Raw genomic sequence first — 12,901 nt, 5'->3', positions numbered from 1 at the left:
CAACTGGGGATGTACCCATCATGCCACTCATCCAGTGCTGCTCTCGTGACAGTCCATTGGCTGTAAGTGCCAGTGGTGCAGCGAGGGGGGGTTTTGGGGAATAAAACCCCCCCAGAGCTCAGAGAAATTTTAAGTTTAATCCATTTTACTTATCTGGATGAGAATTACTTATAGAATAAAAATAGGACTTATCACATATCCCTCAGAAAGCCGTAAAACTCGCCATTTTGAACCATTATTCTTCAAATTTTTGTGGAGCAGGGCCCCCTGTAGGGTGGCCCAAAAAAACTTTTTTTTGAAAGTTTGTGGGGCGACTTCATTTTATGGTGCAATTTCATGTATAAACGACCCACAAAAAAATTTGGCTCGATTGCACAATATTTGACCCTGCCGAAACGCGTTTAAACATTTTCGGCTAGGATGTAAGGCATTTTGCCTACTTTACAGGGGCTATTTCCCGTTTTCTCCGGTATTTGCTGCAGAAATTGTTGTTAAATAGAATAAATACAATACTTGTTGATAAAAATTATTATTAAAAATCAGTTATTTTATTATTAATTCGTTAAAAATGGTTTACATAAAATTTACAACTTTTTTTTTCCATACTTATAACAGATATTTTTTGATGAGGGACACACCCCTTTCGGCGGTGTCATTGACGACTTTAATATGTTTTATAACATTAAATCCTTTCAGGTACCTTTCATCGAAAATCCAATCTTCGGGGTCTCTTGACAAAAAGCCTTCTACGGCATGATAGATTTCGCTTATTCTCGTTATAATTGGATAAAAAGGTAATCAAGAAAGCGTTCAAAGCAGCATGGTTATCGTTTGGCGGCAAAAGTAAACTCAGTCAATGCTTCATTAGAACAATGTTGCAAGGCGGCATCATTGTCCTACGACGATGCAAGAAGACAACGGCACTTCATGATCACAGCTATATTGTTGCGCGACTCTCCCGCCCCTGAAGACTCCAGTGACAAAACAAGCGGTAGCATTCGTGAAAGCAGTTCATGTTTTCAGAGGTGAAACCGTGTGTCTCTGAGTTATTTTTCTAGGAGTTTGTGTGATTTTACTTCGAAATGGCTGAGAAGAGTTATAGGCGTATCACTAGGAGGAATACCAATATTTGGCTCGTTGGTGACTGTTTCGATGAAAACTTGCCGAGAAATGGGAAACTTCCTACATTGCGAGAAGTTTTGAAGAGTTTCTTTGCTAGACTGCACTCCACACCGGGCACTGCTAAATCCAAAGACGTCGCCAGACACACGGGGAGCGCATTGCTGGAATTTTGGGCAGAAGCAAACATCCCAACTCAAAACGCCCGTGATGTTATTAAGAAACTATTAAACGTGTATAGGGAATATAGGAGGTTAGGAAAAGATAAGGGCCTCAAATGCAGGAAGAGTGATATGAAGAGACAATTATTTACATCCAAGCTGGACAGGCTGCTCGACATTGGTCATAAGAAAGCTATGGAGCTCATTAAAATAGATGATGACCGCCAATTTTACGTGAGCATGCAAAGTGACCGCTTTGGGTATATGGGCGGCATCGATAAGGAATGGTGCGCCATGCAGGAAAACAATCGTAAAAGGAATCATCAGAAGGAACTTGCAGCGGAGAAGGCGAAAGAACGAAGTACAAAGGAGACGAATGAGCTCTTTAAAAACCATGTTTCTTCCGAGGCTTCCGATACGAGCACGGCTGAAGACACCGATGATGGTATGTAGTTTTGTATGTATGAATTATCAAGCTAAAATTTATGAATAATTTTATTTATGTAGGTCATATAATTTTTGTTGCACTACACATTTTACAGACTTTACACCGAGCAAGCCTAAGAAGCGCAAGATTCACATTGTAAATGACTCAATGGTATCTGCTGCGTTAGATCGAACTCTGACGTCTTCCGGTGGGGGATCCATGCTAATAAAAGCGGTTGCTCAGGCCACAGCGAAATCTTTGGGTTTTGCTGAGAAGGAGGTGCAGATAGTTTCTTCCCGCTCACAATTACAGCGAAAAAGGTCGGAATGTAGAGAGGAAATGGCAATTATGATTAAACAAGAGTTCACTCCGTATGTTCCTTTGGTCGTCCATTGGGATGGAAAGCTAATGCCCAGCAGTGAAGGTATTTATCGTAATTTATTTGTCCTTTCCATTATTTATTTTCAATATCTTGCATAGTCTGTAGGCACATCAGACCATTTATTGCGGTTTCGTTCCTTCCTTTAGATGCAGAAGGCAATGCTGATCGGTTGCCAATTTTGGTATCTGGAGAAGGAGTTGAGCAGCTTCTTGGCGTTCCGGAATTGAAAAGGGGCACTGGGATTCAGGAAGCTACTGCAGTGGTTGAATATTTGACAAGTTGGGAACTTCAGGAGCGAGTTATAGGCCTCGTCTTCGATACCACAACCGTGAATAGTGGACGAGTAAATGGAGCCTGTGTTCATATTCAGCGAAAACTGGGAAAAGAGCTGCTGGAGCTTGCTTGCAGACACCATATACTTGAACTAGTCCTCGCTGCTGTATTTGATTCATTGATAAGTGTTTCTAAGAAGGCAACTTTACCATTTGTTGATTGTCTAAAGGATAATTGGAAAAATATCGACAAAGGTATTTTGAAACGCTTGCTAATATATTTCCACGTATGCAGGGACATTAACTAAACTTTTATTTTTACTATGCTTACAGCACGGTACCGCACTGCAGCGACAACACGGGGTAGTTTGCGGAAGATCAACGACAAAAAAGAAATCATTATATTTTGCTGCAACCAACTTAAGGTAAGAGACTACCTCACATTTTATACACCCACATCTATTTCCACCTTAATTGATCATTATTTCTTTATTTCCAGGTATTTCAGCCGCGTGACGACTACAGGGAACTTCTGAAGTTGGTTATTATTTTCTTGGGTGGTTCAGTTCCAGGAACCACAGCCTATCAGTTTAAGAAGCCTGGCTCCATCAGCAAGTCGCGGTGGATGGCAAAGGCAATCTATTCATTCAAAGTATGGATGTTTGGAAAGCAATTGAACCTTTCAACCAAAGAGAGTGACAACGTGTTTCAAATATGTTGTTTTGTAGCTTCCGTGTACATTAAGTCCTGGTACACATGTCCAGTGGCATTTAGTGCGCCAGCCCGTGATCTTGAACTTCTGAAAACGTTGGCTAGTAGAGAAGAGAAACACTACCAAGCAGCATTAAAAAAAATTTGCAACCATTTATGGTATTTATCAGAAACATTAGTTTGCTTATCTTTGTTTGATCCCAATGTTTCATTGCCTTGTAAGAGGGCGATGGTCAACTCTTTTTTAAAGGAAGTGCATGTTTGCAGCCCTCGAGCGCAACTTCCTCCCAATTGTGGCATTAAGGATTTGGAATTGAGCGATTTCGTTTCCTCTAATTCTCGACGTTTCTTCGACATTACGGGCATTGATCAAGGCTTTTTGTCAAGAGACCCCGAAGATTGGATTTTCGATGAAAGGTACCTGAAAGGATTTAATGTTATAAAACATATTAAAGTCGTCAATGACACCGCCGAAAGGGGTGTGTCCCTCATCAAAAAATATCTGTTACAGAAAAACCTTACCTGTAATGAACGTGAGAGACAGCATTTGCTATTAGTGGTGCAGAAGCACAGAAGAATGTTCGATAAGTACGGAAAAAAAAGGTTGTAAATTTTATGTAAACCATTTTTAACGAATTAATAATAAAATAACTGATTTTTAATAATAATTTTTATCAACAAGTATTGTATTTATTCTATTTAACAACAATTTCTGCAGCAAATACCGGAGAAAACGGGAAATAGCCCCTGTAAAGTAGGCAAAATGCCTTACATCCTAGCCGAAAATGTTTAAACGCGTTTCGGCAGGGTCAAATATTGTGCAATTGAGCCGAATTTTTTTGTGGGTCGTTTATACATGAAATTGCACCATAAAATGAAGTCGCCCCACAAACTTTCAAAAAAAAGTTTTTTTTGGGCCACCCTAGGCCCCCTGCAACGCCTGCTTACCCTGATAGGTATGCAATACCCCCACACCCGTAAGTATTAGTTGCTCCTAAAACCCCCCCTAGCCTTAATTCCTAGCTGCGCCCCTGGTAAGTGCTGTCACCATCCTAGCACTGTTGCACTGTGTGTGTGGAGTTTACCACACATAGTCAGAAGGCAGAAACAAGCAGCCACTGGAAACGGGTGGGATGTGGGGAAGGAGAAACTGCTGACGAAGGATAAGGAGGAGCAAAGCATCAGGAAGGATGATGCTTGCATATGGCCAGCAGCTTCTTACACCTTTTTTTAATTATTTTTAGGGTGTGCTTCTATCAGTTCCTGAAGCAATTGAAGATGTTGTTTCCATGAAGAAGCTCTGGGTTCACGAAAGCATCAGAGTGTATTATGACCGCTTAGTTGATGATAACGACAGAAGCTGGCTCATCCAAGTCCTCCGTGAGGTTGTGACTGAATCTCTTGCAACAGATTTCGATGCATTGTTCCAGTCTTTATTACCAGAGGATGCCCCTCCTGATGCCCAGGTTTGTTGGTAGCAATGTTCTAAATCTTTTACTGTGTCTTAATGTGCTCTCTATTCTTTTGCCATTAGAGTATTGTAATCTAAATTTTCTGCTCACCAGTCCGTTCACTTGTAGTCATGAGAGGCAATGTCTCCAACATTAAGGACTTATCTTTTTGTTAATCTTTTGTTTAACAAATGTTATCTTGTATATAATTAGTACATTATTTTGTGTGTGTAGTTTAACGTCTGTCATGTTTCGCCTGTAAATATTCAGAGTTGTGTTTTGCGAGGAACTTTTGTATCATGTGCTAGTTTCATGCCTTTCATCCATCCATGTTGAAATAGCATACTCATGAGGTGATTAAAATGTACTGCATAATTGGAATAATTCACTAGCACTGTGACTAAGGCTTAAGGGAGTTGGCATGCTAATTAGTTAAAAATGCTTTAATGGAACTCATCAATTAGAGTTCACTTTATTTGAATGCATTTTTTTTAAATTAACGACATTGATGGAATATTTTTGCATCATTTTCAAGGTTGGTGAAGGGGAACTTCGAAGACTTATGTATTGTGATTTTATCATTCCTAATGCTGATCCCAGAAATTATTGTGAAGTGACTGATATGAAGGAGTTAAATGCTGTGGTTGAGAGGTATTTGAATGAATTCAATAACATGACCAAGAAACCAATGAATTTGGTACTTTTTAGGTAAATAACCTCTTCTTTTCATTCTTTTATCTTGAATATGATCTTATTTATTTGTTTATTGTTGGTCGCGTGGCATCTACCAGATGCCAGGCCACTTTCTTTTTGTGGCCCACATTGTATTTTTATAGTTAGGAAACTCATATTCCTTCTGTCTTATTATTTTATGATTCTGAAATAGTCACTAATATGATTATATCTTTTGTCACTCTTATGGAATAAATTTTTATATTTTGAAATGCTGATATCAGCACTTCGACCTAAAGACGCCTGGTGGAATCCAGGTGAAACTGTAGTCACCCTATCACAAAAAACAAGTCGAAAACCCAGGAGATGGAGAGATCAACGAATAAAGAAAGTCATGGTAGATACAAAACATCTAAGGAGGCAATGCTTAGATAAAGTGACCGAAATTGTGGAATGAGATGCGTATTTGAATCTCAAGGAGATAGAAAAGAATGCTTTCAGAATGTGTCGTTATGTTTTTCATTTTATCAATCCTCTGAGTCTATGATTTAACTTTAGCGTCTTAGTAAGACGTCTTCTAAAGACCAAGCACAACGGGACAATGAGATTGACATAGGGAGTGCTAATCAACCCGGAAATATATTCAAACACGTTCAATGAGCGCATTGTAGAAAATATCCAAGGAACGTGCAGAACGGAGGAATATTGAAGGAAACCATCAAAAGAAGCGACGATCACAGGGAAAGCGAGACTGCGTGCAAGTATAGGAGTTGACGGGGAGGTGGTTGGAAACATACACGATGGATTACGTGGCACTGGTAACGATCGCGAGAAATGCCTCTGAGCGACAGGCCACATCAATTTCGGGGAAGTAAAAACCAACATGCACCTTTGTGCCTCAGCCAGTGAAAATTTCATTTGCTATATTCTAGGAAAAATGTTTATGCTTTGTTGCATTTGAAATAAATTTCATTCTTCCAATGAACTGAATGCAAAAAAAATTTCACCATCTTTGCGTCAAACATATAGTTTATATTGGAGTATTTAGGAGAATATCATCAGTTTGGGTGAACCGGATGATCACAGAGTGGATTGAACTGAGGGAATGGGTGACTGAAGCATCTATGACGAGACAGTGGCCGGCATGTAAGTTTTAACTGGTCGCAGAAAGGGTATTACCCAGGTGCTCACGGGCAGCCCCATAGGCTACGTGGCATGCTTGAGAAGCAGGGGTGCGGCGGCGCCTGACTTGGTTGGCAGAAGCTATGCACAAATGCAACTATGAAAATCAGCAAAAGAATGAATGTTCATCACTTTACATAGAATACTTAGTAGTCTCGTGTTAGTTGTCTCTTCTCTTCACGACACAACAGACCTTGGTTTTGCTTATGTGTTTCTCCTTCACATGAACTGTAAAATCATTCTTAGAAACAGTTCTTAAGACATGATAGTCAAACTTGAGTAGTATTTGTGTGTTGGTTAAAGTGCACGCTATGATATTTGGCAAAATTGATATCAAGAATCGACAAAGAGAGCTAAATGACGGTGTAAAATACAAAAACGATCAATTGACGGCTCGTGGTCATTGTAGGTAAAAGCTGACATTTCTATTGACATTTCTACCCAAAATCACTTCATTTTCACATTATTTGTTTCAAAATATTAAAAGAAAAAAATCTCTGCGTTATTGATCCGAAAATAACGAAAGGGTGTGTGGAAGAAAAACGCAAACGGTCAATTGACCGCCCCCGGTCATTCTAGTGTTAAGTTCAGATCATAGCCATCTATGATTGATTGTTTTTCATTGCTGTTTAGGCTAGTGTAACTTGCCTAGCTTTCCCTTTATGCATGTCACCAATATTGACCCACCTTTCAGGACTGTGAAGGTTTAATGACATTTGAAAATACTTTTTGTCTGAATTATCAAGAAGAAAGCTATGGCCATATCGACTCTGTGAATGACTGATTGAGAAATTAAGGAATAATTTAAATAAATTACATTTTGCTGTTACAGATTTGCGATAGAGCATCTTTCCAGAATCTGTCGCATTCTGAAACAACCTCGAGCAAATGCATTGCTGGTGGGAGTCGGTGGCTCAGGAAGACAATCTCTCACACGCCTAGCAACCCATATCAATGAATATGACCTCTTCCAGGTAGGTAATGATTTTATATACAAGTTGCTAATTGAAGGTACATATTTAGTTCCTGCTTAAAAGATTCAGTTGCTCATAATTACATAGAACTTGTATATATGTACTTTACATTATTTACATGTATAATTACATAGAACTTGTATGTATGTAACATGTATGAACTTTCAAGATAATTTGTAGAATTAATTATGCTATGGATGTGGGTTGATAGTAAATGGTGTCTGTGTTTCCTAGCTAAATGGTGGTTTTGTATTTTTCTAGTCTTAAGCGGATTTAGGGAGAGGGCACAGGGGCACATGCCCCCCCAGTCGCTTAAAGTATGGAGGAGATTTTTAATATAAGTATTTATAATTTTTTTATTTTAATGTACAAGTTATGAATATTTAAATATTAATAAATTTTACTTTGAAATTAAGAGTACGCCCATGCCTCGTTTAGTGCAAGGGATGCATTCCTTGGGGTCTTTGCACTATATGAATTTGCATTACATGAGAGCATTTTAACATTAGGAAGATACGGATGTGTTCCCGGTAGCAAAAGTGTTGGGTTTCGAATTTCCTGTAAACCATATATATTCCTATTAATAACCATAGAAGACCTTATTTATGTGAACATTTATCATTTAAAATATCTTTAAAGATAGTAGGCACGCATTAAAAGATGTTTATTCTCGTTGAAATAAATTTTTGTACGGGCTTCTGAAATTCCTACATTTTGAGCAGGTGGCCTGGCATCCAGGATAAAATGCATGCTATCTCAGGGGTTCACATAATGCATTGTCACGTAATGCAGTCGACAAATTTTAAAACCAGTCTAAAAACAATTCTTGTGTCACCCAGGCCCATTTGTTGGTCATCCAAATGACAGACGAATGCTACTTTGAATACCAATTCATTGCTTTAGGAGTTTGTGAATGATAAATCATAATTTAATTTGCAGTCCCGCGAGGCTGTAGCATCATAAGCAGCGACGTGAAATGGTCTTCATTGCCTTGAAACCTAACTCAAGTTTTTCTTTCCTGAAAATGAATGAACAAGATTGCATTCTCTTCTATAACAATTCCGTCTCGTTGACATTAAAAACTAGTAGAGGAGGAAAGGACCCACTCTCAATCACAGATTGGAGTTCATCAGAAAATGTTGTGGCGCCTATGCTATCAGCACTTACAGATTCACCTGATATCGTAGCACTAAAATACCAGCTCGAAGTGTAAAATTCTGGAACCAACTGGAGCATCCACTAAATGTCTTGGAGAAAATACCACCTCATCTTCTTTTATGGATTCAAATAAAGCCACAGCTTTTGCACAAATAACTGCCTGTGATAGAGGAACATCATTCAACCATTTATTATTAATCCAGGTGATTAGAAGTCTTTCCATTTTATCCAGCAACTTACATTGCATACGTGTTGACTGCTTGGCTGAAGTTGGTGCGGGTGATGTCACTAACGTTTTAAACTCGTCTTTATTCAGAATTATAGTGCAGACTGTTGAGGTCATAAGCTTAAACTTATGTGCAATATCACTTTAACACTTTATTTTCAAAGCTAGTTATCACTTATCAATTTTACTTCTTGGTTTATACTTTTCCTTGATAACTTCTTTACTTTTCTATCTCATTCCTATTTTTTGCCATCACCTTATACTGCTGAACAACTGCCACACTGTATTCCTGAGACACAGAGGGCCTACTGCTGCTTGGAAGGAATGAAGCCATTGTGTTTGAGACTCTCTATCAGGCCCTTTTACGTGTTGATACTATTCATATGCAACTGGGCCTCCGCTCCCTGATGACCTTGAAGGCTGGATGGGTGGACTGTTTACGTGGTAGTCAGTTCCCCCGATAACCAAAGATGGCAAAAATGACGTTTTTTGGTTTTAGAAATCCCAGTTTAGACAAATGTAAATGGTCATTTTTAACCTCTTTTGAAAAAGGCCAGATTGGCACCCATGCGATGCCACTCCATGTGTCGTCACAGGGACCTAGATGCTATACGAGTAGTCAGGAGTTTTACATCATCTAAGATTACCAATTCATGCATGTGGCACAGAGCTCATGGAAACATCTCTTCATAAACACTTATTAAAATTGCCTATGGTTGGAAAGTTTCCTTTGTTTGATAGGGTATTAATAATTCTTATTTAAGCCAAGCGCTACCTGCTAGCAGGGTACTCTGCTACCTGCTAGCAGCCTGCATCGTAGCGGCTCTCATAACCTCGCACCAAGGTGGCCTCACACGATGGCAGCTGGAACCAGAATGACGTCACATGGGCTTTTCCCAGCATTCACACTTTGCCGTTGCGTTGTCGTGCACTTGAAAATTTTCCCTTTTCATTTAATCATGCGAAATAGATGTCATCATTTAAAAATGTAAAAGCATGAAATACGTACTCCAGGAGTAATAATCTTTCGATTTAGGCAATTAAAAAAATAGGAAACCATCCTATTGTTGCATGCAGTTTTTAATCCCAAATATGAGAAGACCTTTGAGACCCTGGTGACCCTCCCCCCCCCAGAAGAAAATTCTGCGTTTCTGGTTTCTGTTAAGTGGAAGTGCTCCAGAAAATGTATTTAGTGTGTAAATTAATGATATTTATTAATGTTAGAAATTGTTACCTTCAGGTTGAAATGAGCAAGTTGTATGGGGTGAATGAGTGGCGGGAAGATATGAAGAGCCTTCTGAAAAAAACAAGTTCACTGGATCAGCACACTGTTTTTCTCTTTACTGATTCACAAATCAAAGATGAATCATTTGTGGAGGACATTCATAACTTACTAAATTCAGGAGAAATTCCCAACTTATATAATGCAGAAGAAAAACAGGAAATCATTGACAAGATGAGACAGAAGGATCGGCAAAAAGATAAATCACAACAGGTATTTACAAATATATTTTCATTTTCAATGGAATGGGTGAAGATTATATTTTTCCTTTTTATCACTCTCATCACCAGGCTAATGGGAGCTGTTTTTGTTTAATATTCAATGGGGCTGGAAAGCTCAGCAATTCTTGCAGAGTATTTGGTGTCCACTTTGGTGGATTTCACTGATGGTCAGCTGTGATGAATTTGGCAGCTACCTAGTGAGGGAGAGGGCTTTCCAAAATTTTGTTAAATTGCGTGTGGAAAAAATTCACTGAGTTTACTTGAGGTTTATGTATTCATCATCATTCTCATTGATAGTTGTTTTATAATAATAATAATAATAATAATAATAATAATAAAAATTATTTAAAAGTTCAAAATTTTATTCATTCATTTTCCACACAATTCATGTAACTCACATGGGGGCCTATGGGTGGTACTAGCAGTGGTGGTCCACAACAGGTAGATAGGGAAAAGAAGTCTCCCTATGTACCCTCCAAAACTTTGGGCCCATAGAATTGAGGCCCTACTGATTCAGACTTTTTTGTACTTACTAGTGGTTAGTGAATATTATTACGTATACAAAGGCATCTTTTTTTATAAGTTATTGCCTCACTCAATTACATCACTATTAATTTTGTTAAGTTGAGTCAATATATCCAGTAAATATGTTATGCGCCAACTGTGTTTTGCAAAAGGAAATATAAGTGAATGCTTTTAATTAAGGATGAGTCGGTGCCTAAATTTTTTTGGTTTTCAGTACCAGTCCAGTTCTCCCCCATTGGTTCTCGGTTCTTGATATTCAGTTCCAAGTATGAACTCTTATATTATCTAAATTAATGGCAAATTTAGGTGAACAACCGCAAGAAGTGAATGAAAATAATTTCACTAAAGATGTGAATTAGCTGGAAAGCTCTGTAAAAAAACTCAAGATCGACTCCATAATTTTATTTGCCAAGTAAAAAAGTTTAAATATCACGCAGTTAAAGACTGCATTATCGACCAATTTGTCACACTACATCAGGCAGCCACTGGTTCTTTCTCCAGGTTTTGATTTTAAAAATTCAACATATTCACCCAATCAGGGGCTAATCTATTCTTTTGTTGGTAGAAATATCGGCTGCGGTACTGAACAGGCATTCATTAATAACAGTAGCGGTCGATGTTGATTTTGAAGGGTCGCGTAAAATATGCTTGGAGCACAGTTTACATACTGCATAAATAGTTAGTATAGCAGCAGGATCAATAGTGAAATTCCCCCAACTTCTGGTGACATCATCCGTTAATTTGTTGTAACTTGTGTGTTGGTTCAAAATATACCTATTCTGTATTCTGTGATGCACTTAAATTGTTGCTTTAATTGACAACTTATTCTGATGCTTCACTGTCATAGTTTTTATAACCTCAACAATAAACTGCTCAACACGCTAGTACAGTGACACCATGGATAAACGGCTGATGGCCGTGAGTTAATGCAAAAGTTGTATTGCAGTGTTGCATTTTGCAGGATAACCACACTTTTTGATGCCTTGCATAGGTTTATCAACTTACGAACAAGCTCTCGGAACGCATCTTGCTCGTTCGTCAAAGAATTACAGTATGTGTACAATTCAATCATAAGACCACCAAGATGTAACGATTTTCCGTCGGCCGCCGTTTAGGGCACGGCACACGGCGTTGCAGAGAGCTGTCTCATCTGAAAGCCTCCTGAATTTCACATGAATGGCGGCTGGGGAAAAGTCATTTTGTCTAATAGTGGCCTCAATGTTGCTTTGTCTGTATTTCATGCCATAGATTGTTGGGCCAGATTGAAATGGGCGCCATGCCGTCAACGGCGCAAATTGACTTGTTTGACATAGATACCTATGGTAAGTTGAAAGAACGGCACAGTGCCATGGATGGTAGCAGGCTGAAGTCAACTCGTTTGAAAGCGGCCACAGCTATGGAAATGTTACAAGATTGGCGAGAGCGACAAACTGACGAATCCGTAAGTGCGCATGTTAGCGACCAACTCTCAAAAGAAAAAAACGTGGACGCCATGCAGTCAGAAAGTAATATATGTATGCATTTTTAATTTTTTTTTTCACTTTTTGGCCTTGAATACGCTGTGGAATATTTCAGATTTGGGCACCAAACTCAAATCCTCACCCCTGTTCCGAGGCAGTTCTAAAGTACCGGCTTTACGCAATCGGTTCTGGATACCGGTTCAAATGGCTAAGAACCAGCAGTACCGAGAACCGGGTAGCGGAACCGACCCATCTTTACTATTAATTAAACTCTTATGGAAGAGAGTTTTTGACTTTGGTACCTAAGGAGACTGATTTGTTCCGCGGCAGTTCCAAAGTACCGGCTTTACGCGATCGGTTCAAATGGCCAAGAACCAGCAGAACCGAGAACCGGGTAGTGGAACCGACCCATCTTTACTATTAATTAAACTCTTACGGAAGAGAGTTTTTGACTTTGGTACCTAAGGAGACTGATTTGATATTAAGTGTTATTAATTTTTATCCCAATCTCAGGAACAAATTTCTTGCGTACTGGCGTAAGCAGTAGCTTTGCAATCCTGAGTGTGTATGTGTGATTGAGATTGACGCGAAAATTTGTTCCTCTGAGCAAATCGGGGTGGTGGGTGAGTGTGAGCGTGGTTGTCCTAGTTTTATATTTTTGTTTATTTCTTTGGTGTG

The 12,901-nt window shown here is 38.9% G+C and overlaps 2 protein-coding genes across 2 annotated transcripts in view; both read left to right on the top strand.

Annotated features, from left to right (window-relative positions):
• LOC124168953 (dynein axonemal heavy chain 7) overlaps positions 1 to 12,901 on the top strand; it is a 133,320-nt gene that overhangs the window by 55,775 nt on the left and 64,644 nt on the right. Inside the window, exons 28-31 of the mRNA XM_046547370.1 lie at positions 4,317 to 4,538; positions 5,059 to 5,231; positions 7,210 to 7,351; positions 9,976 to 10,230. Coding sequence (XP_046403326.1) covers positions 4,317 to 4,538; positions 5,059 to 5,231; positions 7,210 to 7,351; positions 9,976 to 10,230 — 792 coding nt within the window. The remainder of the gene's footprint in view (positions 1 to 4,316; positions 4,539 to 5,058; positions 5,232 to 7,209; positions 7,352 to 9,975; positions 10,231 to 12,901) is intronic.
• On the top strand, positions 619 to 2,685 carry LOC124168949. The gene is made up of 3 exons (XM_046547367.1): positions 619 to 1,725; positions 1,823 to 2,131; positions 2,236 to 2,685. Exons 1-3 carry the CDS (start codon positions 1,083 to 1,085, stop codon positions 2,667 to 2,669), a joined length of 1,386 nt encoding a protein of 461 aa, XP_046403323.1. The 5' UTR covers positions 619 to 1,082; the 3' UTR covers positions 2,670 to 2,685.

Source organism: Ischnura elegans, chromosome 12, assembly GCF_921293095.1.
Source record: "Ischnura elegans chromosome 12, ioIscEleg1.1, whole genome shotgun sequence".
In the NCBI taxonomy this organism is placed as follows: Eukaryota; Metazoa; Arthropoda; class Insecta; order Odonata; family Coenagrionidae; genus Ischnura; species Ischnura elegans.
The sequence above is the reverse complement of the archived record's forward strand: the minus strand, read 5'-3'. Positions and strand labels throughout refer to the sequence as shown.

Coding starts and splice junctions, on each gene's coding strand:
- LOC124168949 (XM_046547367.1), top strand. CDS start 1,083: ATGGCTGAGAAGAGTTATAGGCGTATCACTAGGAGGAATACCAATATT. Junction 1,726..1,822: donor GGCTGAAGACACCGATGATG/GTATGTAGTTTT, acceptor CACATTTTACAG/ACTTTACACCGAGCAAGCCT. Junction 2,132..2,235: donor GCTAATGCCCAGCAGTGAAG/GTATTTATCGTA, acceptor TCCTTCCTTTAG/ATGCAGAAGGCAATGCTGAT.